Raw genomic sequence first — 26,759 nt, forward strand, 5'->3', positions numbered from 1 at the left:
GTACCAAGTCATGAAGGAAATTTTGAAGTGGCTGTTACCAATGGAGAAAAGTTGCCAAGTCCGGGCAGGTGTAAGGGGGTCACTATGTCACTCCAGGTAATCCCTGTTACAGTAGACTTTTATCTACTACCCTTACAAGGATGTGATGCAGTGTTATGGGCCCAATGTTGAGCTCTTTGGGCCCAATCATATGGGATTTTTCAAAGTTACAAATGACCTTTCATGTGAATGGAAAAAAGGCTTTTTTGAATGGGCTACAAACTCTAGTGGATAGGGTCGTGGATGGGTTGGAAATGAGCAAGGAAATTAAAAAGAAAAAAGAGGGGCTGTTGTTACAAATATATTCATTATCTATGCAACAACTATCAAGTGTTCCACTCCTTGCCAACTTTTCAAATGCTTCTAATATAAACCTTTAGCCCCTGTTGCAGAAATATGATGACTTATTCCAGGAACCAATGAAGCTCCCACCTATGAGATTTCAAGACCACCAAATTCCATTGAAGGATGGAAGTCAGCTAGTGTCAGTACGACCTTACCGATACTCGTATTATCAAAAGACGGAGATTGAGAATAGGGTAGCGGAGTTACTAAAGTCAGGAATGTCAGGCCAAGCAACAACCCTTATTCCTCTCTGGTGTTACTAGTGAAGAAACACGACGGGTCATGGCGGATGTGCGTCGATTATCGGGCTCTTAATCAAATTACAATAAAGGATAAGTTCCCAATACCAATTATTAACGAGTTACAGGACGAGCTGTATGGGGCATCCTCCACCAAACTCGATTTGAGATCGGGTTACCACCAAGCCCGAATGCGTCCAGAAGATGTCCCAAAAATGGCGTTTCGAACTCACCATGGTCACTTTGAGTTTTTAGTAATGCTGTTTGGTTTAACAAACGCCCCCTCCACTTTCCAATCATTGATGAACTCCATTTTCAAGGATTATATTCGTAAGTTCATTTTAGTATTTTTTGATGACATTTTAATTTATAGCAAAAATTGGAATGATCATTTTAAGCATGTGGAAATTGCACTTTGCATTTTGAGTTCTCACCAATTATTTGTGAAAAAGGAAAAGTGTAGCTTTGGTCAAAGGGAAGTAAATTATTTGGGGCATATCATCAATCAAGAAGGAGTGGCCGTTGATCCTGAGAAGATCTCAGCTATGATGGACTGGCCAAAACCAAAAACTCTCAAAGCATTGCGAGGATTTTTTAGTTTGACTGGATATTACCGCAAGTTCATTCAGAACTACGGTAAGATTGCTGCCCCATTGACGAACATGCTTAAGAAGGACAATTTTTCATGGTCTCCTCAGGCTGAAGATGCGTTCGAGCAACTCAAGGTGGTGATGACTAAGCTCCAGTGCTTGCGTTACCAGATTTCTCCCAACCATTTATAATAGAGTGCGATGCCTCAAGAGTGGGCATTGGTGGTGTATTAATGCAGGCCAAGAGACCCATCGCATTTTACAGCCAAGCGCTCCAAGGGAAAAATCTGCTCTTATCAACCTATGAAAAAGAGATGTTGGCATTGGTGCTTGCAATACAAAAATGGAGCACTACCTTTTAGGCCGCCAATTCATTGTGAGGTCGGAGCAGCGAAGTCTTAAATATTTATGGGAGCAAAGGATCACCACACCAGCCCAACAAAGGTGGTTATTGAAACTCATAGGATATGATTTCCTTATTGAATATAAATCTGGGTGTGAAAATTTAGTTGCTGATGCACTTTCTAGAAGAGATGATAGAGGTGGGCTTTTTGCTATATCTAGCCCTATTCCTAGATGTCTGGAACCAATTCAAGAAGAAGTCAGCCATAATCCTATTTTGCGAAAATTGGTTGAACGGGTTCAACAAGGAGAAGCTGTGGGCCCTTGGAGCTACAGTGAAGGAATTCTATTTTTCAAAAATAGAATATACTTGCTACCAGAATTACCATTGGTTGCTGCCATTGTTAAAGAGATCCATTCGGGTACGCATGAGGGTTATCACAAAACCCTCCACCGTATCAGGTCATTTTTTTATTGGGCTGGGATGAGAAGAACCATTAAGGATCACATTAAACAATGTGACATTTGTCAACGGCAAAAATGGCAAAACACGTCACCAGCTGGTCTTCTTCAGCCTCTTCCAATTCCCATGCAGGTATGGACAGATTTATCAATAGATTTTATAGATGGCCTGCCCAAGTCCAAGGGGAAATCCACAATATTTGTAGTGGTTGATCGGCTTTCAAAATTTGCGCATTTTATTCCCATATCTCATCCCTATACTTCTACATCAGTGGCACAAATTTTTTTTGACAATATATTTAAATTATATGGAATGCCAAAATCTATAGTTTGTGATCGGGATCCAGTGTTCACAAGTGCCTTTTGGAAGGAATTATTTCGTTTACATGGCACGGATTTCAACTTCTCTTCGGCTTACCATCCTCAGACTGATGGCCAAACTGAGGTGGTGAATCGAACAGTTGAGATGTATTTACGGTGTTTCATCGGTGATAACCTACAGATTGGGTCCGTTGGATATCATGGGTTGAGCATTGTTATAATACAAGCATCCATACCTCTACAAAGAAGACACCATTTGAGATCGTTTATGGGCGGCCTCCACCCACCTTGCTGTCTTATGTTCCTGGTGCAACAGAAGTAGAGGCGGTTGATAAAGAGCTTGATCGTGATAAAATCCTTAAGGAGTTAAAGACTCAATTACAAGTGGCGCAGAACCGTATGAAAAGATTCTATGACGTACACCGAGTGGAAAGGAGCTTTGAGGTAGGTGATTGGGTCTACTTAAGGTTGCAGCCGTACCGTCAAGTGTCTATGTCTCTTAGAAGAAATTTGAAGTTATCTCCCGGGTATTATGGACCGTATGAGATCATTCAAAAGGTGGGACCCGTGGCGTATAAACTCAGTTTACCTAGTGACTCAAGGATCCATCTGGTGTTCCACGTATCCTGCTTAAAAGAGAGGGTGGGAACCATTGTGCAAGTGCAACATGAGCTTCCTAAATTGCAAGAAATTGAAGACTCCATTATCGTTCAACCACAAGTGGTGTTGGGTCATCGTACCCGGAAGAGGCGTAAGGAGGTTCTTGTACATTGGAAAGGTCTTCCTCCTTCGGATGCTACTTGGGAGGATGCACATCAAATGAAAATTCGATTCCCAGAGATCACCCTTGAGGACAAGGGTGTTGTTTGAGGAGGGAGGGATGTTACGTGTCACTTGGAGTACCTATTTTTATTCAACTAAGTTGGGATGATTAGGGAGTAGTAGTACGTGTTACTAGTAGTTTCCTATTTTTATTCAATTAAGTTTGGGTGGTTAGGGAGTAGAATGAAATAAGAGTCCACGTAAGTGGTGAGACCTATTCTTTAGGAAAGACCTGGTCTTTAGGAGTTGCAATTCTGATTTTGTTGTTTAAGAGTCGTTGCTATCAATTAGGAAGTGGGTAGTCGACCGTTGTGAGTCGACCGTTGTATGAGTCATTATATATGGCTTATTGCCAATAATGTAGGGGAGGAGATATTAATGAATTGATTTGGAGGTTGGTTTTCCCTCGAAGAAACCAGCACGTGTATCTTTCCAGTCTTTCACAATAGGTAGACGCAAGAACAAGGATCGATCCCGTGAGCTTACCTACTTGACTCAGGAGTCTATCCGAGGAAGTTTAAGTTCATCCATACGATTCACCCGTTCCCACGCTCGTGAACATAACAGAATCCCAAAATAAAAAATCAGTTCTTGAAATTAATATGGTGATGGTGTTAAACTGAAGTAAAGTTTTAAAAGAAAGGGTTTGACTGTAAAAGCAAGGGACAGGGGCTTAGTTGTAATAAATAACTCATTCTTTAAAAAGCAATAGAAGGATCTTCTTCTTCCTCTCAATAGAGCACTAGTGGTAACCCAAAACTTGTTGTGTATCGATCATCAGCTACAACTCTACAGCTCGAGCCGAAGCTTCAGACAAGAAGTCGCAGCAGCAAACCTGCTCTCACTCCAGCACCAGCAAACCTCGGCAGACCGAGATCAAGGGTGCTTCAAAACCTGCAACAAGACTTGGCAATGCCCTGTGGAACCAGTAATGACTACACTTGATTCAATTCTCACAGGGATGACAACACTTGGAGTCAAGCTTCTAGGGTTTAAATCGCTTGGAGGCTGGCTTCCTTCAATCTGATCCAAGAGGTAAGTAGAGATCTGTCGGAGGAGCTCCAGCAAGCCCTCTTTTGATTTGTGAAATCACCGCCCAGCAGAGAAGAGCAGTGCCCAGTGATGAGGTCATGAACAGCGAACAGGTGACGAGGGAAGAAAACAATAGTAAGATTAAGAGGAAGCAAGGAAGAAGAAGAGAGAAGGGGAAATCAGAGGAGAGGAGCACGCACATTAGCCATGGTTCTAAACCAAAACTTCATTCAACTATTCAATCCCATGTCTCCAAAACTCCATCGTTATACATGGCTACTTAAAGGGAAATAATATCAATTAATGGAAACTAACTGGAATGGAAACTAACCTAAATTAGAACTGAAATCTAAAATTGAATATCTCTACTAACTTGACCGACACCCTACTCAAAAATTAAATGAAATAAATAAATTAATAACCAAATTACAAAAAGTAACCCCAAGTAATCCCACGCCCAACTGCATCAGTATGTTTCAAGCGTCTATGTAGAACTAAAAAGGTTTCACTTTCTCGAAATTTCTTATGAAACAAAAATTTGGCATTTTCTTAGCTTTATCAGATAGACTTTACAGGCCAATAAACAAGAGGATCTCTTTATATTTACTAAGCAGTGATGTAAAAACACTACTGTTTCTAAGCCCACCAAATTATTGCATAGCTAATTATATGGTGGCTGGACTACTGTTTGTATTATGCTACACTACATCCTCCTTCGAGAGAAGCAAGACGAGTGTGGCAGCATTGTTGTTACCTCTGTTCTACTGGCTGCTGCAGGACCTGGAACCTTCCTAGCAGAATGGATTGTTCTTGTTATGTCAAAATGATGTGATGAGGAATTTAATCCATCCCTTTGGCACTTATCATGTTCAAGATCAGTCACACAAGTTCTGCAATCACTGCCTTGATGAGGGGTCCTACCATCTTGTGGTCACTTTCTACTTTACGCACTTTTGTTGCCATGGTATTTTGTTCTTTTCTTGATACTCCTACAGCTTATTTAGTTGGCTATACCCATACCCTTGGGCATGATTTTTCCATGTTCGTTGAGTCTCTGGAAACTTTAAAAGATGCAGTTTCATATGAGTTCTGCCAAAGCTTAACTCATTATTAAAGACCATTGGAGATACTGGCTTTTGTTCTTGACTCCATAGCATTATGTATTCATATGAAGCAGCTACACATTTGAGGTCATGCATGTATTAATAGAATGTATATGATTAGGTGTAGTGGATTATTATTTGGCATGTATAATGCATTGTTACATATGAAAATGTTAGAAGAGTATGTTGTGTCTGGTATGAAACCAAAGTTGCCAAGATGTGTAGGCCATAATGTCTTAAATGCCTTAATATCTGATTTCTTCTATAAGATGTTTATTTCCTTGTGGAGATCCCAGTTGTCAAATCTTGCAGACTAAAAAGAACCATGTTTTGGCAGAGCAACCAGGTGTTCTCCAAGTGGTGCCAAGTAGGACATACCAGCTTCACTCGGGTCCTGGTAAGCTACACTAGAACATGGAGAGTCTTTGGACCGGCGGTTTTATCAGAATCTGAACTTGTATAGTTAATCATGCTGCAAGTAATGGTGTAATATGAACTCCTTAATAAGGTTCCGTAACTAAATAAATGCTTGTAATGTTCATCATAAGAAGTGGTTGATCATGAAAGAGTTTGGTATACAGGCTCAAATTTGTCATTTGGTATGGTTATATTCTTTTTGAGGCGCGGCACATCTATTGATAAGAAAGGGGAAGAAAATTTCGGAGGGTTACAAGCGAGCTGTTTATTTTATAGAAGCCACTTAATCAAAGAGTGTCAATTAAATTTGAGGCTGTACCTTCTTTTAATGGAGAAAGCTTTCCTTCTCTTTTTTAGAAAGAAACACCCGCAGTAAGGTTGTTTCATTGTGATCAAGTGGCCATGGGTTCATGTCAGGAAATAGCATTTTCGTTAAGTGGGGGTTAAGGCTGCATATGCTACGATCTTTCCTTGAACCCACAGTGGCGAGAGCTTCGCTCATTGGGTTATGTCCTTCATCACTCTAGTTGATCATAGAGATATAAATGGATGGTCAAAAATTTATATTTGATTAGTACCCCATCCAACGGACATGAAATTGAGGCTCCCACCGCCACATGAGCTACCCTTGCCACTGCCACCGCCACTCCAGCCTTGCGCGAAGCTAATTGCTCACACCTTCTGGGAATATATACTTTCCATAAATAGATCTAATCTCTCTTCATGCATGGAAGGAGATCACACCCCTATACTTTCCTTGGTGACCAAGGAGCCTCTCAACTATAAATATATGACCCCTCCCAAGTTTTGAGAAACACGCACAATCTCACACAATCATAAACACACTCTATGTACACATATTTGACAAATTCAGGCATAGCCACCTATATTCACGCTTTAGAATCGTAAGGAACAGTTGTTGTACTTTGCACTAGTTTGAGCTTGCACTGACCACACCTGAGCATACACCCTTCTAGCCGAAGATCACCCTTGATGGAAGTTGTAGATGGGTAATTCCTCTTTCATTCCCTTTCTACATATCTCTATTCCAGATTTTTCGTACCAAGTTATTGCTCTTCTATTGAACACGACTCATTAGTGTCCCCATTAGGGCAGCAGTAAAGTACATCCAGTTACATTGCCTTTTGTAGGGATTTTCACCACACTTCCTTCTTCAATGTTGTATATTAGGTCATGATTTATCTACTGTAAAATTTTTATAATTTATTAATTTTATTTACTATTTTTACCGGATTTTCTTCCTTGCTAACAAGTGCAAAAACTGAGATTTCCTCTCAATAGAATCTCGGATTGTAGGCCTGCTAAAGGCATTTTCCTGATGCTTTTTACAAAAATTCTCTTTCAAAATCGTACATCTTAATATTTTCTACCTAACATGATTTTACCGGATTTTTGAAATTTCATTTTAATTTTTCTACCGATGGATTTTTCGTTATTTTTTTTAGGTATGTGAGGTACCAATACTTGATCCTTGATTCCCAAGGTATTTTTACTTTTATTTCAATACACTTGTATGTTACATTTTACTTTCATTCTGTTATTTAATACATTGCATATGTAATTATTCATGTTTGTATATAATGACCCCCAACCTCATGTTCAATTCAATTTACACCATACTCCATGAGATGTATGCTAGGGGTAGCTTCACCATTATTTTTATATTACCAGCATGTTTGCTTACATTCAGTAAATTAATCATGTAGAGCAGCTAGATGCAGGTATGTGGATTTGAACACATATCTTTATCTTTTTGGCTATGTTTAATTTCTAATACATGAGTGAGTTATAATGTTTGTATTTGCACCCAATCAATAACTTGTGCATCAAACCTAGGGTTGAAGTCCAATTTTTACCAAATGGACCAAGGTGCCCAACTCCTTTTTCAAATCACAACCTAACACGAATTCTAACCCATGGTTGGACAGTTCGGATGGATTCAACTATTTTTTTTTCAATTTCAATTAGTAATGGGTCCTAGACCTGATCTAGGTGGCAAATCCTGTTCAATAGAGACCCGATGGTTCCCCATAGAAGCGACGGTTCCTCACGCATATATCCCTATCATATTCTCTTTTTGAATTTAACTTTTGTTTACCCCATGGAACTTATAATGGTTTTTAAAGACCATTAATGGACAAATCAATTCAAGCTTCTGAAATCCCTTATCTGCGGTAAGTAAATGGGGTTTCAAACATTTGGGACGAAAACCTAATTCTAATCTACTTGAAATGGGAATAAAATACTAAGGGGAATGGGAAAAATACATCTTCCCTAAAAAATGGAGTTACAGGTCAGAGCGATGGAGTTGTTCTAGGTCAGAGAGATAGAGTTGTCCGACATCGAAGAGATAGAGGCCCTAGGTCATAGTACGATGGAATTGCCCTAAGTCAGTGATCGATGGAGTTGGCCAATGTTAAAGATCAATTGAATTGGCCAAGCTCAGAGCTCAATTGAGTTACCCTAGGTCACAGATATTTGATGAGTTCAGAGATTGAATCTTATCTTCGCTGCTGAGGTCGTTGCTAGGGGGTTGTAGGTCTCAAATGGACAAAATGTAGTTCTTCTCTACTTCACCATCTTCTTCACTAGGTGATGGTCTTGTAGGAGAATGGAGAACGCTTGTGCTCGCAGGTCTTCAACAGTAAGTAAATAAGGTTTCAAACATTTGGGATGAGTTATATAGAATAATATATAACAAGTTTACCAGCATCTTTTCCTATATTCTAAATCTTTAAGTTAACATTGTCACTCAAAATGGGAGCGGTTGTGATTTTGGAAAAAGGTATCACTCATATATCATATGGGAGCTTTTTTAGAGGTGCTCCGTGAAATTTTAGTTAAAAAAAAAAAAATCAAATAAATCCATAAAGAATTGACATTTTCAAATAATTTTGAAAGTCAAATCAGTCTAAAATTTAACACATGATTTCATGATAAGGTGGAAGGAAACATGTGCATTAAATTTGAGCACTTAAATTACTTGGTTGTTAGTGACGGTTACAAGAAGGGAAAATAATCCTCTGTTTTTCTCATCCCTGTTTTTCCTTGTTTTGCTACCTGCAGAACGCGACACGTGGACAACTTTAAGACCAACGCACCGGATGTAATAATCCTCACCCAATCTTGACCGTTGGTCTCCTTATTGTCCACGTGTCGCATTCTGCAGGTAGCAAAACAAGAAAAAACATGGATGGAAAAAACAGAGGATTTTGATCCTACAAGAAGAGGGAAGTTTTGCCTCAAGAAGTGAGTAAAAACCCTGACGAAAAACAGAGAACAGAAATTAAGTAAGCCTCTCAAAAATTCTTGTCAAAACTAAGGTTGGTGAAAAAGAACTTATAACTATATTTTTTGGGTAGAAATCGTCTGAAATTCTCATCTTGTACAATTCCATACAATTCCACCCTAAATGGCTGACACGTGTAAATATTCCATATCTACGGTTCAGATTGTATTATGGTTGATTAACATTGTATTATGGTTGATTAATGGTTGATTAATCTGAACCGTAGAGATGGAATATTTACACGTGTCAGCCGTTTAAGGTGGAATTGTATGGAATTGTACGAGATGAGAATTTCAGACTATTTCTACCCATATTTTTTTGTCCATGTAGTATAACACACTTTTTCTATCAATGAAGATAAAATCCGAATATTTCACATGTATACGGAAAGTTGTACAAGACAATAACAACTCTTGATAATGAGTGATAAATCACTTTTTAAATTATTTTGAGAACCCTTTGTTATTAAAAAAAAGTTTTGGTAATAAGACAAGGACAATCAAAAGAAGGTTACAATTTTTCAATTAATCACTTTGATTACACTTAAAAATATATATATATATATATATATAAACAATAAAATAAAATAAAAATATGAAATGTAATAGATTTCAAACAGAGGTAGATTGTCAGCCCACTGCAAGGGAGTTTGTGTGGGGTGTGGGGGTGGAACCAGGCATCTAAACGGCATTTCAAAGAATACGCCGCTTGTGTGCCATTTGCCTTATCAAAAGTATCTTACATTGTTGCAGCCATGTTGCGGAATCAGATCCCACCTTCAAACTTCTTTTTATCCTCCACCCACACATTTCTGGAAAGGGAGTTTCCACTTTGGTTTATGGACGCTTGAGGGAAATTAGTGCCATGTTTGCTTGATTTAAAGATACTTTCTTCCAACAACAAAAAAAATTGTTTTACCCAATTGGTAATCTTGCTTCATTCTAGCACCTCAAAATGCTATATTTGCCACTCATTATCTTCTGGTTATGGTTTTGTTGGACTTGGGTGACCTAGTATCATAATTACAAACTATAGTATGTTTTAGATTCCTTTAAGCTTGGTTTAGGTCCAAAGTTTAAAACGAGATGAATTGATTTGATTCTACATTGAACCTGGTGAGGATGATTTAACCAACTTATAGATTAGAATTTCTATTAAGACACTAAATTCTACATCTCAAAAGCATAAATAAAACTCCACAACTTCAGGTTGAGGTCTCAATTCTTAGTTATAATTAAGCATGGAGATAAAGGATACAATTCCCGAGATGGCGATGCCTCTCCGCCTGATCTGATGCAAATCAAGGTAATTTCTAGCTATTTGAAGCGCCTCAATCCAAACTGAGCTTTTCATAATATATATGCATTTGCGGTTGGACCCCGGATCCCACTGCAAAACAGAAAAGACAAGAGAGTGGTAGATTGTACTGATATGGAATGAAATAGCATAGAGTAAGCCTTGAAGCTTTTATGGTTAGAGGGCAGCCTTTAGTAGACATCAACAAAAGTAATGATCAGAATCCATAAATCAAAAGGTTTACCATTGCTTTCTTTCAACTGCATGAGTGCACCTTAATTATACACAGAAAACAAAATTATTGACAACAGTCATATTACCTAGGTCAGTCATTAAGGTACATCACGAATCTGTTACTCCGAAGGCATCACCCAAGTTGAAATTCAAATTGCCTCTCATAGTTCTCCTCCCAATCCCTCCATTGCCTTTCCTCATCATTGCAGCAAACTCCCCATAATCGATTTGACCATCCTGTTTAAATTAAAGTCAAGTATTGAAAATTAGCTCCAAAACAATAGATTCAATCTAATAAAATTGAGATTCCATAAACGTATATCTTTTTTAGATCGGTACCAACTCTACAGAAGGGGGGGGAGGAAGGTAACAGCGAGACCTCTGGTGTGCATGGGCTTAGTGCACCACAGCTTCACCAACTGCGCTAGGCAGATTCCATATATGTATTTACACAGAAAAAGAAAAGAAAATGCATTAAGGAAATTTCACTGCCTAGAAAAAAGTGCATTTGGAACTTTAGACTTCGTAGTATGAAGATGGAGGACCCACATTGTCTTGATCAATTTCTTTGATTATCTCATCCAGGTGAACTTCACTCAGACCAAACTGCCTGCAAGCATGCTGGAGCTCATCAATGGTTATAGAACCACTACCATCTTTGTCAAAGAAGGAAAAGGCAGACATCAAATTCTCCTCTCTCTCCATCTTGTTCATGTGCATGGTAGCAGCAAGGAATTCACCATAATCTATCGTTCCATCGTTGTCAATGTCAGCCTGCCAAACTTTCCCATGTTAAGATTTCATTTTGCTAGGCAGCTCATGGTAGAAACAAAGAAAGCAACAGAAACCTATGGTGACTCCATAAGCATTTCTCAGTCCTATTATCATTAATGTACTCAAGAAAAAATTCAATTCAATCACTGTTTTTTACAATTTTACTTACCGCCTCCATAAGGGCCTTGATCTCAGACTCCATGAGTTCAGAGCCTACTTTTCTCAAACCTTCTTTTAGCTCATCAAAAGTAATTGATCCACTGTTGTCTGTGTCAATCATTTTGAACAGCTCCTTTAAACCCCCAATTTCTTCCTCTGACAGGCTTTCTGCTATAACCTGCAAAAATAGATTTTGTCAATGCAAAAAAACTCACAACATATCCATTGCATAAGCAAGATCATACAACAAGAGTAGACACAAATTAGCTTGATTATCATCTCCTGATTTATTTTTATAAATTTTTTCAGTAAGTCAATCTTTGGGGAAAATTAGACAGCCATTGTCAGGCTGAGAAGAAGCACAATAGTCCATTCGTCCCATGAGGATTAGACTATTCTATCCTTTGTAGCAAGTCATTTGTCTTAGACTCTTTTCAGTTCCATTCTTATTATCCTTGACCAAATGCTACTGAAATACCTACCACTTCCCCAAATCTACAATCAGTGGATTAACCGATTCCTTGCAAAAGCAACATCATACAAGAACAATAGGAGATGCAAAAGGGCGTACCGGTGCACATCAGATATTTCTTATTAAATTTACATCTCAAAAGACCGGTCTATGCCAATGTGGGATCCAACACTCCCCCTCACATGTAAAGTGGGTTGGAACCACCATACACATGGATGAAGGAAGGGGACTCACGGAGGCAGGATCAAACGTGCTCTGATACAATGTTAGATTCCCACCTCCGAAGACTGGTCATTTAAGTGGAGGTACTACCAGGTATATGAACGAAATGGGAATCCCACTAGCAGCTGATGTGGGATCCAACAATCTCTCACATTTTTAGTCACCTTTTTAGTTAGTCACTTTGGGATGTAGATGGCCAAGCTGGAAGGGCTCAATCTAGGGGGAAATTTAACAGCAACAGGGAGGCTGAGAAGAAAAGGAGTCCGATTCCATTAGGATCATAAATTCAATAACTTTTTGGTAGTCACTTTATCTTCTTTGTCATGCACCTTGACCCTGCAATTAGAAACAAAAGGTCCCCCCCTTGAAGTATTATCTGAAATAACCCGTTAAGCCCTCAACCTTTGTGAGCAAGCCTTCTCTTCTAATTGTTATTTTCCTTTTTCTTTCTTTGGGGAGTGGCTAAGACTTCACCAATCAGCATAAAGACCCATACTGATAGAGCACCAAAATGTGTCCTGCATCGCTTGAGGTTTTGGTTCTTGCCACAGTAGCAAAAGTTAATGCTTAATACCCTCTAACAAGTGAATACTTGAATCTCAAAAGTCAGAAAAGCATTTAGCAAGAGGAAGGAACAAACATAGTGTGGCTGGTTTGTAAGAGGATAAAGAAGAAATTGAAGACCTCCAAGAATTGTAACCAAAAGGTGGTCTCCTGAACTATGCAGCAACAAATATCCGTTTATAACATTTCTAGCCTTACTTCTCACCCATGTATTTGTTACCAAGGCTCCAGGAAATCGAAATATTTCCCTGGATAGTTTCAATGCCCAAATTGCCAAATTAGGTCCCAAGACTTCTAAGAAACCCTATTTTAGGCTCTCTAAAGATAGTGGAAGCTTAGATTGTTTAAAAAAAAAAAAAAATGGTAGTTCGTCTTTAGACCCTAGGTTGGTAGTATATGTTGTACATTGTTGTATACATTCTCTAATATAGCCTATTCCATACAAAATTTAGTGCTAGAACACACATATCAATTAAAAAAACATATGCATAATGAATGAATAAACATAAAATTTTAAACCTTTTCATGCTAACCATATCTTATACATGGTTCATACAAAGAGTTAAAGGTATAGGAGTGCAAAATACAAGCAATTCAATCCTCTACCCATCCTATATTCCTAGTATCATATCGATCCGGACAGGATCAAAACAACTTGTCTCATGGCTTTTATCGGAGTGATTGGCCAAAAATCACAAATAACTAAGGGCCCGTTTGATAACGTTTCTGCCGTTTCTGTTTCAAGAAACGGCAGAAACATAAATTTCCGTTTCTAGAAACAGAAACGGAATTGAAGGTGTTTGATAAGTCATGTTTTTAGAAGTCGATAGTAACCAATGAAAGAATGGCCACAAGTCGTTTCCAGAAACGGCGAAACAAGTTGAACCTGTTTCCCCTAAGTCGTTTCTTGAACCATAAATAAGTAAAAATTTCTATTTCTATTTCTGAAAATAAGTGAAACGGAACAATTTTATCAAACGTTTTTTACTCCGTTTCTACTGTTTCTGGAAACAGAAAAGGCAGAAACGTGTTTCTTGAAACATTATCAAACGGGCCCTAAGTTTCCACAAACCTTGGAGTCAAAATCAGAGATCTATTGAAACTATATTAAAGGTTTGTACCATGTCAATCAGAATGATAAAATATCGTCAAAATAACGCCGAAACAGAAAAATCGACCGAAATCTTGCACTTTTTAAATATCACATGGAGTTTCGTTTTGACATCTTGCGAAACCAAAATATGTTGCGAAATTTCGGTGGAACCCTGAACATTGTTTGTTACTTTGGCAAAGAAATAAAAATACAGCAATACAAATGCAACATTAAAGCTATAGGACCATGAAATTACTGCTACAGTAACCCTAATGATAATGGACACAATGAAATAAATCTTTGGAACAAACAAATATCATCATTCTGCCTAACACGCATGATCAGCCACCACTGATTTTACAGACACACAGAATACACCCAAAAAAAACAAGGTGTAACCAGTGCACGAGACTCCAACCCTTGAGGGTCTGGGGACGGTCATAATGTATGCAGCCTTACCTCCACTTCAAGGGATGTTGTTTCCTGAGTCAAACCTGTGACCACTAGATCACAATGGAGCAACATTACCATTGCACCAAGGTCCACCCTCACACAGAATACACCCTTTGACAGTAATAACTACTTTAAAAGATATGCATGTGCCTTGAATATGACCCCCCCCCAAACCCTCCTCCCCGTGAGGGTGAGTGAGGTAGGGATAGGTTGGTCTCAAGTTTTTTTTTTTTTTTTTTTTTTTTTTTTTTTTTAATAATTAGCCCCAAGAAGAGTTGAACTCATGACCTCTTAATGCAAGGTGTTGGTTCTTGCCAACTTAGCTATACCCCTTGGGGTAGTTAGTCTCAAGATTAACTCCACAGTCCACACATCATATGAATCATATTCTTCCCATGATTTGAAGAGCCCATTGTAAGTTTTTCAACCATTGTTGGAATACCAAGCCTTGATTTAGTCAAGTCGTCTGAGTCGAGTGAACAAATAACCCAGAAACCTAGCCAAGAATCTTAAAGACTCGCCCCCATATTAAAAAGTGGCAAGACCTGGTCTAAGTCTTCCCAAGTTGCTTGTGACTCGGTCATTTTACCGGACTTGATCAAGACTTGCCGAGTTTGGCCATTTCCCCCCGCCTCATTTCTTGTCCTTAGACAATAGTTATGGCCTATAACCAATTATCTGATTTATGAAATCCTAGGGCACCTAACAGTTTAGGATAGGTTCTCAAAGAAAACCAGGATCAAAGGGCTGAGATTGAACCAAGATTGAAAGATTTGAAACAATTCAAAACTGAGCAATCTGCTGGGGCTGTAATCCAGGTTGAGGACATTATATAACAAAGGAATAAACCCTAAGAAAATGACTCCAATCCAACGGTAGGATCTGGAGTTAAGGGTAACAAACAATAACAACAACTCAGCCTTATCCCAACTAAATGGGGTCAGCTACATGGGTCTGTGCAAAGACACAATATTAATAATAATAGTAAAAAGAAAGGTACACAACAACACAACAACAACTCAGTCAAATTCCACCTAAATGGAGTCAGCTACATGGATCCTTGCCCTCCAAACAGATCTATTCGAGGTTATACTTGAGCCAAAACCTAAACTATGCATGTCTTTTCTCCCTACTTCTCCTATGACCATTTTAGGCCTGCCCCTAGCCCGTTTGGTTCCTTCAATCTGAATCAGATTACTCCTTACCGGTGCATCCCAAGGTCACCTCAAAGCTTATCATGTATTGGGGCAACTCCCAAATCAGCTCTAATATGGTCATTCCTTACTTTATCATTCCTAGTATTGCTACTCATCCATCTCAACATCCCTCTCTACTACACTTAACTTATCTATATGAAGCTACTTAACTGTCCAATTGTAATTGGGAGTTCACTACCTCGACCTCCCATGATTCTCACACTAGTCACCACACCTTCATACATATCTTTAATTATATTCAATATTTACTTGACACCTTTCACAGAAATAGAAAGTGCTCACAACAGAATTAGAAATTATTATTATATAATGGTACCTAATTCCAGATTTAGAAAGTCCAGCAAGTTAGTAATATTGTGAATTTTAACTGAGATTGAAATCAGCCACTACAGAAGCGATTTACCTTCCTAGGAGGATTATGGAAAAATACAAAATCTACAAGAGGGATCTTCATATGGTATTCATTGACCTAGAAAAGGCCTACGACAGGGTCCCCAGAGGTTTAACATGGAAGGTTTTAGAGAAGAAAGGGGTGTCAAGTAAATACATAGATATAATTAAAGACATGTATGGTGATGTGGTGACTAGTGTGAGATCAGTGGGAGGCCAAGGTGTTGAATTCTATATTACTTGCGGGTTACATCAAGGATCCACATTGAGCCCCTACTTGTTTACACTTATCATGCATGATTTAACCAAGAATATTCAAGGGGAGATCCCGTGGTGTATGCTTTTTGCAGATAATATTGTTCTGGTCGGTAAAACAGGGGCAGAGATCAATGATAAGTTGGAATTATGGAGATCGACTTTGGAATCACGAGGTCTTAAGATAAGTAGAACGAAGACGGAATATATGAAATGCAACTTTAGTCGTTTGGGAAGTGAAAGCGAGAGAGTGAAAATTGAGGGGAGAGAAATCCCACAAAGTGATTGGTTTAGATACTTGGGCTCTACCTTAAACAAATAAGGTGAGATTAATGATAATGTTACCCACAGAGTTAAGGTAGGATGGATGAAATGGAGAGAGGCGTATGGAGTGTTATGTGATCGACGTATCCCTCTAAAGCTTATGGGAAAATTCTACAAGACAGTCATAAGACCGGCTATAATATATGGTGCAGAATGTTGGGCAGTCAAGAAGCGTAACATAGATAAGCTGAGTGTGACTGAGATGAGGATGTTGAGATGGATGTGTGGCAAAACCCTGAGAGATAGAGTAAGAAATGACAAAGTTAGAACCGATCTGGGAATTGCTCCAATTCAGGATAAGCTCAGAAAATGTCTGTTACGATGGTATGGACATGTCCAAAAGAGGCCTTTGGATGCACCAGTACGGATGAGTGACCAGATGCAGATGGATGGAGCGAAAAGGACTAAGGGCAGGCCAAAAATGACCATTGAGGAGGTAGTAAAAAGAGACATGCAAAAGTTAAGTCTTCACCTGAGTATGGTATCTAATAGAGCAGGCTAAGATCCGGGTTGCCGACTATTCGTGAGTGGGATGCCCGAGACCTTTTATTTTTTCCTCTTTTTTTTTTTCACTCGGATCCATGTAGCCAACCCCATTTAGTTGGGATAAGGCTAAGATGTGCTGTTGTTGTGTTGATTGAAATCAGCTGACTGGTTTGGCCTTGGAGATGATTTAACAACTGAAAGAGAAGAAAGAAGAAAGGAAAAGGATATGTTGGTTTCTCACCAACTGCCAAGAAAGGCTTCTTACCAATCCCCAACCAGGTTTTCTGCTTCTCAAAGTAAAAGCTGTCTCTCACATTCTTAACAATAGCACAAGCAAGGTTTTTATTGGCAGAAAGTCGCGGCTAGGGTGTGGTAGGCTGGTAGCCCTCTTTATTTATGATAATGAAGCAACAATACAAATTTAGAAACACTTTATAACTAAGGAAGAGCTAACATAATAGAAATTATGGATGGATTGTAAGATATCCATCCAACCCTTCTAAAAACAATTACTTAAATAAAGAATACTACTTACTAAAATAAAAACTAATATAGGAATCAAATCCCTCATACTTGGGCTTATAGAATTGGACCATTACAATAGTAAACGTAAATATATTATGCACATGGTCCATATACCAATTGGACACCCAAACTTAAACATATTATCCATTCGTGGTAAAGTTTGATGGCCTGGTTTGTTTCTGGCCTTCTTATTGCTTTGAAATGCATCAAAATTATAGGCATTGTAACTCTTGTCTTCCCCCATTGACTGAACAACCAAAATTCAGAGATTTGTGATTCTCTTTATTTTCTGAATATTTCCATATTTCCCTATAATGATTTATATATTTATTGTATTTAAAAACTAGAAACATGACTCACCCTGACCAGGTTTGACTCTCCCAAGTCACCAGGTTTTGTTGAGGTTTGAGTTGTGTCGGGAAACCTGGTTTTCCAACAATGGTTTCAGCTTGCTTTCTACTCCCTCTATCACAAAAAGACCTGTCTTACTTTGAAGGGAAGAAAAACGCACATGTTAAGGAGATTTTTGTTAATGCATTAATCACCCACTAATTCAAACCGTGTTTCCAACATTCCCCCTTTAATTTGGATTATGTAATAGATAGAAACAATTATGAATAGTGAATACAATGAATGTATGGCTGATTAAATAGGGGAATTATGGAAAATCCAACAAAACTTCATGTCATGGTTTCTAAAATTGACAACTTTTGAGACAGTGAAAACTTCAAACAGTACTATATTTGTGGGGATGGAGTATAACAAATAACAAGCCCATATTAAACAGCAGATTCCACCCTCTAATAGCTTTCTCATTGAAGTCTTTCCACATGATCAGATTGATCTGAAACCTTGATTAGCATGTCTGCTGACCAGATGTGGTGACCTAAGAATTTGGGGGCCATAGAAGTACATAATTAAAATCCAGAATAGAAATGAAGAGAAGATGCAACTTCAGTTCCTTTGGCAATGGTGAGACCTATAGTGTAAGAAGAACAGTTCAATTCATATAATCATAAATTGATTCTGCTACTTATGCATTCTAATAATAACAAGCCAGTTTAGAACATGCTGAGAGAAATCTTCTTCCTGCTAAATTTAGATCAGGAATATCATACTGAAAACTCAACAGATCTAACCAAGAATCACAACCATTCAAGGACAACCTAATATTCTTCCAGAATATATGCCTGGAGAATTAAAACATTGGCTTTCATTTTGAAAGAAAGTGAAAAAGGATGTTGAATTAACCAATGTTCAAAATTGTAGCAAAATTTCGCCGAAACATTTCAGTTTCGGCAGAGAGCGAAATCAAAGATTTTAAAGCTTGGAATTAATAGAATAAACAGGCGCACAAGGAATTCAAATACAAATTGAGGTTAGGTAGAAAAGTTCATGACTCAGAACTCATTCAAGAGTTAAAGAATCAGCTTATCCTCTTAATTGAGAAAGGATAACTATCAATCTAAATATTGTCACACAGCACCACAAGATCAAATCAAGAAAAATATAAAATAGAAGTAAAAAATGAAAAAAAACAACCAGAAACTAAGACGTTCCTCCTCAACCAGTTTGAGGCAAGAACCTCCGGAGTAACTCTTCATTCTATTCTTCCATAAAAGGAACAATTATAAGTGTGTAAATTTTGCTAAGGTCAAAGATTCGAAAAGCAAAAGTAACCGCTTTACCACACTGTACCCTTCTACTTTTCTTTAAATAAGGCCTCACCATACTGTAACAGACGCCCAATAGACTGATACATGACACCCTCAATACAATTCTCAAGCAAACAAAAAAAAAAAAATCTAAAACTAGTTCATATCTGTACTGCATAAATCTTTATAGATACTAGCACAATTGAGCATCAATTTCCACACTTCCAGTGCAGCCATGTATGCTTATATGGTTTTTCCCCCCTAAAACAGACCAAAAAAAAATGCATTTAGAAAAAAAGGAAAGATGTTACATTATTAACATTTGGGAAATACCCAGACGAATACAGAAACAAAGAACAGGGAGGAAATCCCCAACCTCTAAAGACAAAATAAAATACCTAGAGAAACGATATTTAGGTCTACCATTGTTAAAGTGTTCACGATAAGGAAATTTCCTCATCGTGCTATGAGTTGAGTCTTAGAGTTAGAGCTCTTTTTTGTTCCTTACTAGATTGTAATTAGGTGTTTGAGTCTTAGTAGGTTCCTACCAAAACTCTACTTATTGGATTATAAATAAAGTTGAATACCACAATAGCCATGCCACACTAAACTATTGTGGGATTAGATATCTCTCTCGGTTTTGCTTATTTTTTTTCACAGGTTTTGGTTGGTTCAGCTTTCTTTACATGGCATCAGAGCAGGTTGTCAGTAACTGATTCTCTCCATGATGGCCGGTTTGAGAGTTGTTTCAAGGTTCTATGTTTATGGTGAAATCCTACTTCATAGAAAGAAAAGAAGAACTAGGGTTCCTTGAAGATTTGATGAAAATCATACCTAAATGTTTCATTACTGCTACATGCAAACAAGCTCCTTTTCCTTTGGTTTGATTGTTACTCGCTTTGAAATTTTGGAGGTGATCAATTGGTTGTTGGAATCGATTTTTTTGGGATCCTCTTTTTTTTTCGTGAATTTGGGATCTATTATTTTTTTAGGGATCAATTTTTATTGGAAGGGTTGTCGTTTGGATTGATCAGTGTGTGTGGGATCAGTCACTCTTTGGGTTGATTCTTCTTCTCAAGGTTTTGGATCGATTTCCTCTGAAGATTGAAGGAAGATCAAGCTAGTGAAGAAATTGATTTTTGTCAGGGTTTTGGATAAATCGTTTATTTTTGGGAGAGGGTTATTGAGATTGATTTTTTTGGAGAAGGTTCTCGAGTTCGATTTTTGGGAGAAGGTTTCTGGAATCGATTTTTAGGAGAACGTTTTTTTTTTTTTTTTTTTTTTTTTTGGATCAATTATTTAGGATGCTGATTATTTGTCCAAGTGTGCTGCTACATGTGAGGGGGAGATTGAAGATTATTATCAGTTTGAGTTATTGTTTGCTCAAGATTATTTCAGTTGAAGATTGATTTATTGTTAAGTATCTGCTCGCGTATGTCCTCAGCAACAGTTTTATCTTTTGAAGATGGTGGGGGCATGTATCTTCAAGAAATTGTTTCCCTACACGGTAAATTTTGAATTCTGCTAATAGAATTGTAAGTGGGCGGTGGTGGAGAAGGGCAAGGTAAACTAGGATTAAGGACTTAGGAACATCAGCTCCTAGGTGTCTAAAATCCTTTAGAGGTTAGCAGCACATAAACAGTACATCGTAAACAAACACATCCACATCTTAGCTTTGTTTGTGAGGAGTGGGGACAAGGAAACGAAGGATTTTTATTTTTTTTATTTTTTTTATTTTTTTTATTTTTTTTATTTTTTTTATTTTTTTTATTTTTTTTATTTTTTTTTAGGGGTGGAGGGGAGGGGGAGGTAGAGGGAGCGGAGAAGAAGAATAAAATTTAGTTAGAAATTAACAGAAGGAACAAGAGAGAACTAAATGAAAACAGACAATCTCAAACCAAAACAGAGCTAAAAATACATCAGGCCCCACCACACTTTTCTTTGCATGCATTCTTAGTTCGACTTTGTGGTGTTACTGAATGGAGCAACATAAGGGGAACCCATTTCACCGGTTCACCTGACCCCCATAAATTTCATCGCACATTAATTGTCCTTTAAATCACAGTAAATTTCAAAATCTTTACATACTGGAAAGAAAGTATCTAGGAGTGACGAAAATTACAAGTGGATGCAATTCACTGTTCACATGTATCTTATAATTAAAACAATAATCAAAATTCACCCAAGGGATCAACTAACAATAAAACAAACTGATATAAGCTTACACGCAAAGCCATCTTCTTAAGCTTGTTCATCGCAGAAAATTGCTTCAAGCGTGATAAAACTGCAGAATCCAGAGGTTTATCTGGAGCAACTCTGTCATCCACAATCCATGGGTGGCCTGGTAAAGAATTTAATTTCAATGTCATGAAGAATATAGCAAGGGTGAAAAAATATTATGACATGCATTGACTCTCTTAGAGAATTCTTATTAACAAACTCTCAATACGGCTGAAAATGACTCACAGAGTACTTCATGGGCAGTAAGTCTTGTCTTTGGGTTTCTATCAAGCATCTTCCTTATCAGATCTTTTGCACTTGCTGAAATTCCAGGCCATGGTTCAGACTGAAAATCTAATTTCCCTTGTAAAATCTGCCTGAAGATCCCTGATTCAGTCTCTGGGAAGAAGCAAGAAGCAAATAAAAAACTGATAAAAACATATGGTTCCCATTTTTTATTTTTTTTATCTTTTTTTTTTTTTTTTTTTTTTTTTTGGGGGGGGTTTTGGTGGTGGGCAGGTATATCCCTGCACAGAGAACAGTACATAAGAACTCATCAAGATTACTAACCTGCCCAGAAAGGAGGGACACCACTTAATAAGATGTATAAAATAACTCCGGCACTCCATACATCTGCTTCAGGTCCATATTGTTTCTTCAAAACTTCAGGTGCAACATAATATGGACTTCCAACTACATCAGAAAAGGTATCCCCTGTAAAGACAAAAAGAAAACAAAAATTGAGATATAACAAGTGCCACCAAAAAAAAAATTAAACTGGATTTAAAAGAGAGGATAAAAACTGGTCCATCATGGTCACAGAGATATTAAATCACACAATTTCCTTTTGGACCTCTATCTCACTGACCTAAGGTGGTCGGGTGTCAAGTTCACTTGGCACAACAGAAGATCTAGCACTCATAGAGTGGCTTGTAAGCTTGACAGAGCCCTTGTAAATGAAGCTTGGCTTGATTCCTTCCCCTCATCTCATGCCTGTTTCGACCTCCCTGGTATTTCGGATCACAGTCCCATAGCAATGCATGTTCTTCCTTTTCGCTCCTTTGGATCTCCCACCCCGACTTTCAAGCCCTCGTTCATAGTTCTTGGAACATTCCCAACCCCCACTCCCTTTCCCCCCTCCTTGCTTTTGCCAAAAAGCTCAAAAATGTTAAAATCACCTTAAAGCTGTGGAACTCCACCACCTTTGGGAACATCTCTACCCAAGTCTCTGCAAGTCGTGAAAAGCTCCTCTCCATTCAGTCCAGAATCCAGCTTGATCTTCTCAATCCCTCTCTGGCTAAGGAACAAAAAGCTGCTTCTTAGGCCCTCTCCTTACTTCTGGATCAAGAAGAAAACTTCCTCCGCCAAAAATCCCGCATCAAATGGGTTGATTTGGGAGATTCTAATTTTTCCTACTTTCATCATTCTCTCTAAGCGAGAAATAATGCCACCACTATTCCCAAACTCATCTCCCCATCTGGTCTTAAGCTCTTCTCCCCTGACCTCATCAAGTCCGAAGCCGTCTCTCATTTCCAAAGGCTCTTCCACTCATTGTTTAAAGTATCTTTGATACCGATACGATACCCTCCGATACGTATCTTAAATTTAACCGACCGATACAATACATGAAATTTTTAAAATCCTTTCGTATTGATATATATCCTACGATACATACCGATATGCACCAATACACTATTGATATGTATTGATACTCTATGAAAAATATAAAATCGAGGGGAAATATACGTTTCAGAATGTATCGGCACGTATCGGTGAGTATTTGTATGTATCGATCGGTATGTATCGATGAGTATCAGTACGTATCGGTGAGTATCGGTGAGTATCGGTATGTACCAATACAGTGCGCTACCATCATATAATGGCCAAGATGGGTATTTTTTCAGAAAACATGATTTTTTTAGGGGTTTTTGTTCCAAAGTTGCTGTCAGCCATATTTCTCTCTAACTAAAGTGGAAATCAAGGTTGGGAACAAGGATTTTACATTTATGGGACAACTACAAACCTTGAATTCTTAGTGCGATACCCTCAATTTAGTGTTTATGCATAATACATGTTATCAATAGCTTTTTTTCACAAATTTTTTATGCAAAAGTGTTTAAAAAGGTGTTTCATATCCATTTATGTGCGTATCTTTAGTGTATCTTAGCGTATCTCCGATGCAATACGATACCCTCCGATACATATCTTAATTTTGGTCGAACGATACGGCGACCGATACCGATACTTTAATCCTTGCAATTCCACTTCAATCCCACCACCCCCTCTCCCTCTATCCCTCCTAACCTCCTCAACAAATTTGTCCCTAAAGACCTTCTCCCCTCCCTCCAATCCATTCCTAGCGAGGACGAAATTCTCCAGGCCATCCTCTCCCACAAGGCCAACAAGGCCCCCGGTCTTGACGGATTCAACATGGGCTTCTTCTCTACTTGCTGGAATACCATCCGAAATGATCTAATCCTGGCAGGGCATAATTTCTTCTACAATCCTAATCAAATTGGCGGGATAAATCACACCTTCCTTTGCCTCATCACTAAAAAGGAGGTTGCGGATTCTATGAATGATTTCAAGCCCATCTCCCTGTGCAACCTGCTCTACAAATTCATCGCCAAAATATTGGCAAATAGGATCCAAAAATTCATCGACTCTCTCGTCAGTCCCAATAAATCCGCTTTCATTGCTGGCAGAAGTATTTCTGATAATATCATCATTTGTCATGAGATAGTCCAAGGTTTAGACCGAAAGTCTCACCCTCCGGCTGCCCTCTTGAAAATTGACATTCACAAAGCGTTTGATCCGATCAGCTGGGACTTTGTTACCAAGGTTTTGCTCCAGATGTCCTTCCCTGCCTCATTTGTGCTTGGATCCATTCTTCCACCCCCTGCTTCTCTGTCTTAGTCAATGGTAGCCCCGCCGGCTACTTCCCCTCTAGTCGAGGTATCCGGCAAGGATGTCCCCTTTCCCCCCTCCTCTTCTCCATTTCCTTAGAAGTTCTATCCCGTTCTATCCAATCAGCCACTGACCTCCACCTCATCTCTCCCATCCCTAAGTGTAAATCCCTTCTCCTCTCCCATTTGGCTTTTGCGGATGACATCATAATATTCTCCAAAACTGACACCCTCTCAATCTCCAATATCATGTCTAACCTCCACTCCTTTGAATCCCTCTCGGGCCTCAAAATCAACCTCCTCAAGTCCAATATCTTCCTCTCTGGCATCTCTCTTAAGACCCAAGCCAACCTTCTGAGCATCTCCAGCATTCCGCTGGGCTCCTTGCCTGTTAGATATTTAGGCCTCTCGCTCATCTCCTTCAGGCTATCAGCCCACCACTGCTCCCCTCTACTTGATCAATTGAGAATAAAAACTCCAACTTTGGAAAGGTAAGCTCCTTTCCTTCGCTGGCTGCCTTACCTTGATTAGATCGATCCTTCAATCCATGTATCTCTACTAGTCTAGCACATTCGTCCTCCCGGCCTAGGTCATCAAGTCATTCAAGGGTCTTCTCAGCTCCTTCCTCTAGAAAGGTTCTGATTCCTCCAAATTCCTTAGACCCCTTAGCGTAAAGAAAGTATGCCTTCCCAAATCTGAAGGTGGGCTCAGAATCAGAAGAATCAAAGATGCCAATTCTGTTGGTGTGCTCAAACTTATCTGGAAGGTTATCTCTAACCAGAAAAATATTTGGGTTGATTGGGTCCACTCGGCTTTGCTTAAGCATAACACGCTTTGGACTGCCCCTCTCCTTTCTTATGCGTCCTGGATTTGGAGGAAAAACCTTGAGCACAGACATTTGGCCCTTCCTGCTATCTCATATTCAATTGGAAACGGGCAAGCTACCTCCCTGTGGAAGGATCCCTGGCATCCCTCGGGTATCTTAGCCCACTTGGTGTCCCCCAGAATCATCTATTCCTCCAGTATTCCTACAAATGCCCGAGTGTCCTCCATCCTCTCTCCCAATGGCTGGTCGCCCCCTCCCGGTCCCCCTCCCCTGCTTGACCCCTGGTTCTCCCTTCCCCCCATCCCCCCTGGACATCGGGGCAGAGAAGACTGTTGTATATGGCTCCCTCTTCCAATGGGATATTCTCTTCTGCCTCCGCTTGGTCCTTTATCTGCACCCCTTCCCCGCCTGTACCTTAGCATAGACTGGTTTGGTTTAAAGGAAATGTCCCTCGTCAAAGCTTCACTCTTTGGCGTTGCCAGTCCAGATGCCTTCCCACTCAAGCCTTTCTCATTCATCGCTAGATCCCCGTCAATCCTACCTACTGCCTTTGCCCTTCAGGCAACCAGGACATTCTACACCTATTCTTCTCCTACCCCTTTTTCAATCAAGTTTGGAAACATGTCCTATCCAAATGTTGGCCTTCTAGAAGACCCATCCTCCCTTTTGACAGAGAATGTATCTGGGTTGACATGTCCTTCTCTGGTTTGACCATCTGTGACGCTATTGGAAAACTTGCTTTTTGTGCTACGATCAACCACCTTCGGAGGGAACGCAACATCCGTAGATGGACCCCCAAATCTCGATCTCTGGATAAGATTTGGAAAGCTATCTACTTTGATGTTGCTTCCAAAGCCCATATACTCCATTCCCACCATAACCGCCCGGTCCCTAACTCCCTAAGAAACTCCCACATCATCACCTCTTGGAACCTCCAGGTTAACCTTACCCAACCCCCTTGACTGGCGCTCTCCGTCCTTCCCTAGGTTCTGTCTTGGTCATGGCCTCAGCATCATTGGTTTCTTTTTTATTAATCTTGCTGTTTTTGTTTTGTGGTCTCTTTATTTTTTTTTTTTTTTTTGAGCTCCTCCTTTGGCTGCTCTTGTTGGCTTTTGCCTCCTTCCTCCCCCCTTGTATATTCTTCTTCTCTTGGTAATGAATTAATTATTCATCCAAAAAAAAAATTACACACACACACACACATATATATATATATATATACAAATTGGGACCCAGTGTGAACAAGTAATCCCTCCAAGTTAAAAGCAAACCAGCTTAGAATAGTTGGAAACTGCCCCATCTAATGAAAGATTGAAAAGAATGGAGAATGCTATGAAAAGTTCACAGGCTAGATGACTCAGAACTATGATCATTCAATAAGGTTGGGTACTGGGTAATCTCCATCATGACTTATTCCATGGTGGTTTCCACCCATTTGCAGCCATTGCAAGGTGATCCTGATGGTCTATCTTAAAGGTGCATTAAAAATTCTTTGATGCCAACATATATCAAGTCCTCAGCCAAACCGCAAAACTAAAAGGGTATTCCCAGTGTCCACGCACTGTAAGGTCTGGGGAGGGTCATAATGTGCACAGCGCAAACTGCAAAATTATTTTCTTTTTCTTTTTTCTTTTTTTTTCTTCTTTTTTTTTTTTTTTTTTTTTTT

The 26,759-nt window shown here is 39.0% G+C and overlaps 1 protein-coding gene across 1 annotated transcript in view; it reads right to left on the bottom strand.

Annotated features, from left to right (window-relative positions):
* Positions 1 to 10,144: 10,144 nt before the first annotated feature.
* LOC122084260 (calcium-dependent protein kinase SK5-like) overlaps positions 10,145 to 26,759 on the bottom strand; it is a 23,351-nt gene continuing 6,736 nt past the window's right edge. Inside the window, exons 2-8 of the mRNA XM_042652362.1 lie at positions 21,932 to 22,075; positions 21,608 to 21,760; positions 21,367 to 21,482; positions 11,496 to 11,663; positions 11,102 to 11,326; positions 10,639 to 10,789; positions 10,145 to 10,411 (exon numbers count right to left, since the gene is read on the bottom strand). Coding sequence (XP_042508296.1) covers positions 10,661 to 10,789; positions 11,102 to 11,326; positions 11,496 to 11,663; positions 21,367 to 21,482; positions 21,608 to 21,760; positions 21,932 to 22,075 — 935 coding nt within the window. The 3' untranslated portion in view covers positions 10,145 to 10,411; positions 10,639 to 10,660. The remainder of the gene's footprint in view (positions 10,412 to 10,638; positions 10,790 to 11,101; positions 11,327 to 11,495; positions 11,664 to 21,366; positions 21,483 to 21,607; positions 21,761 to 21,931; positions 22,076 to 26,759) is intronic.

Source organism: Macadamia integrifolia, chromosome 7, assembly GCF_013358625.1.
Source record: "Macadamia integrifolia cultivar HAES 741 chromosome 7, SCU_Mint_v3, whole genome shotgun sequence".
Taxonomy (NCBI): Eukaryota; Viridiplantae; Streptophyta; class Magnoliopsida; order Proteales; family Proteaceae; genus Macadamia; species Macadamia integrifolia.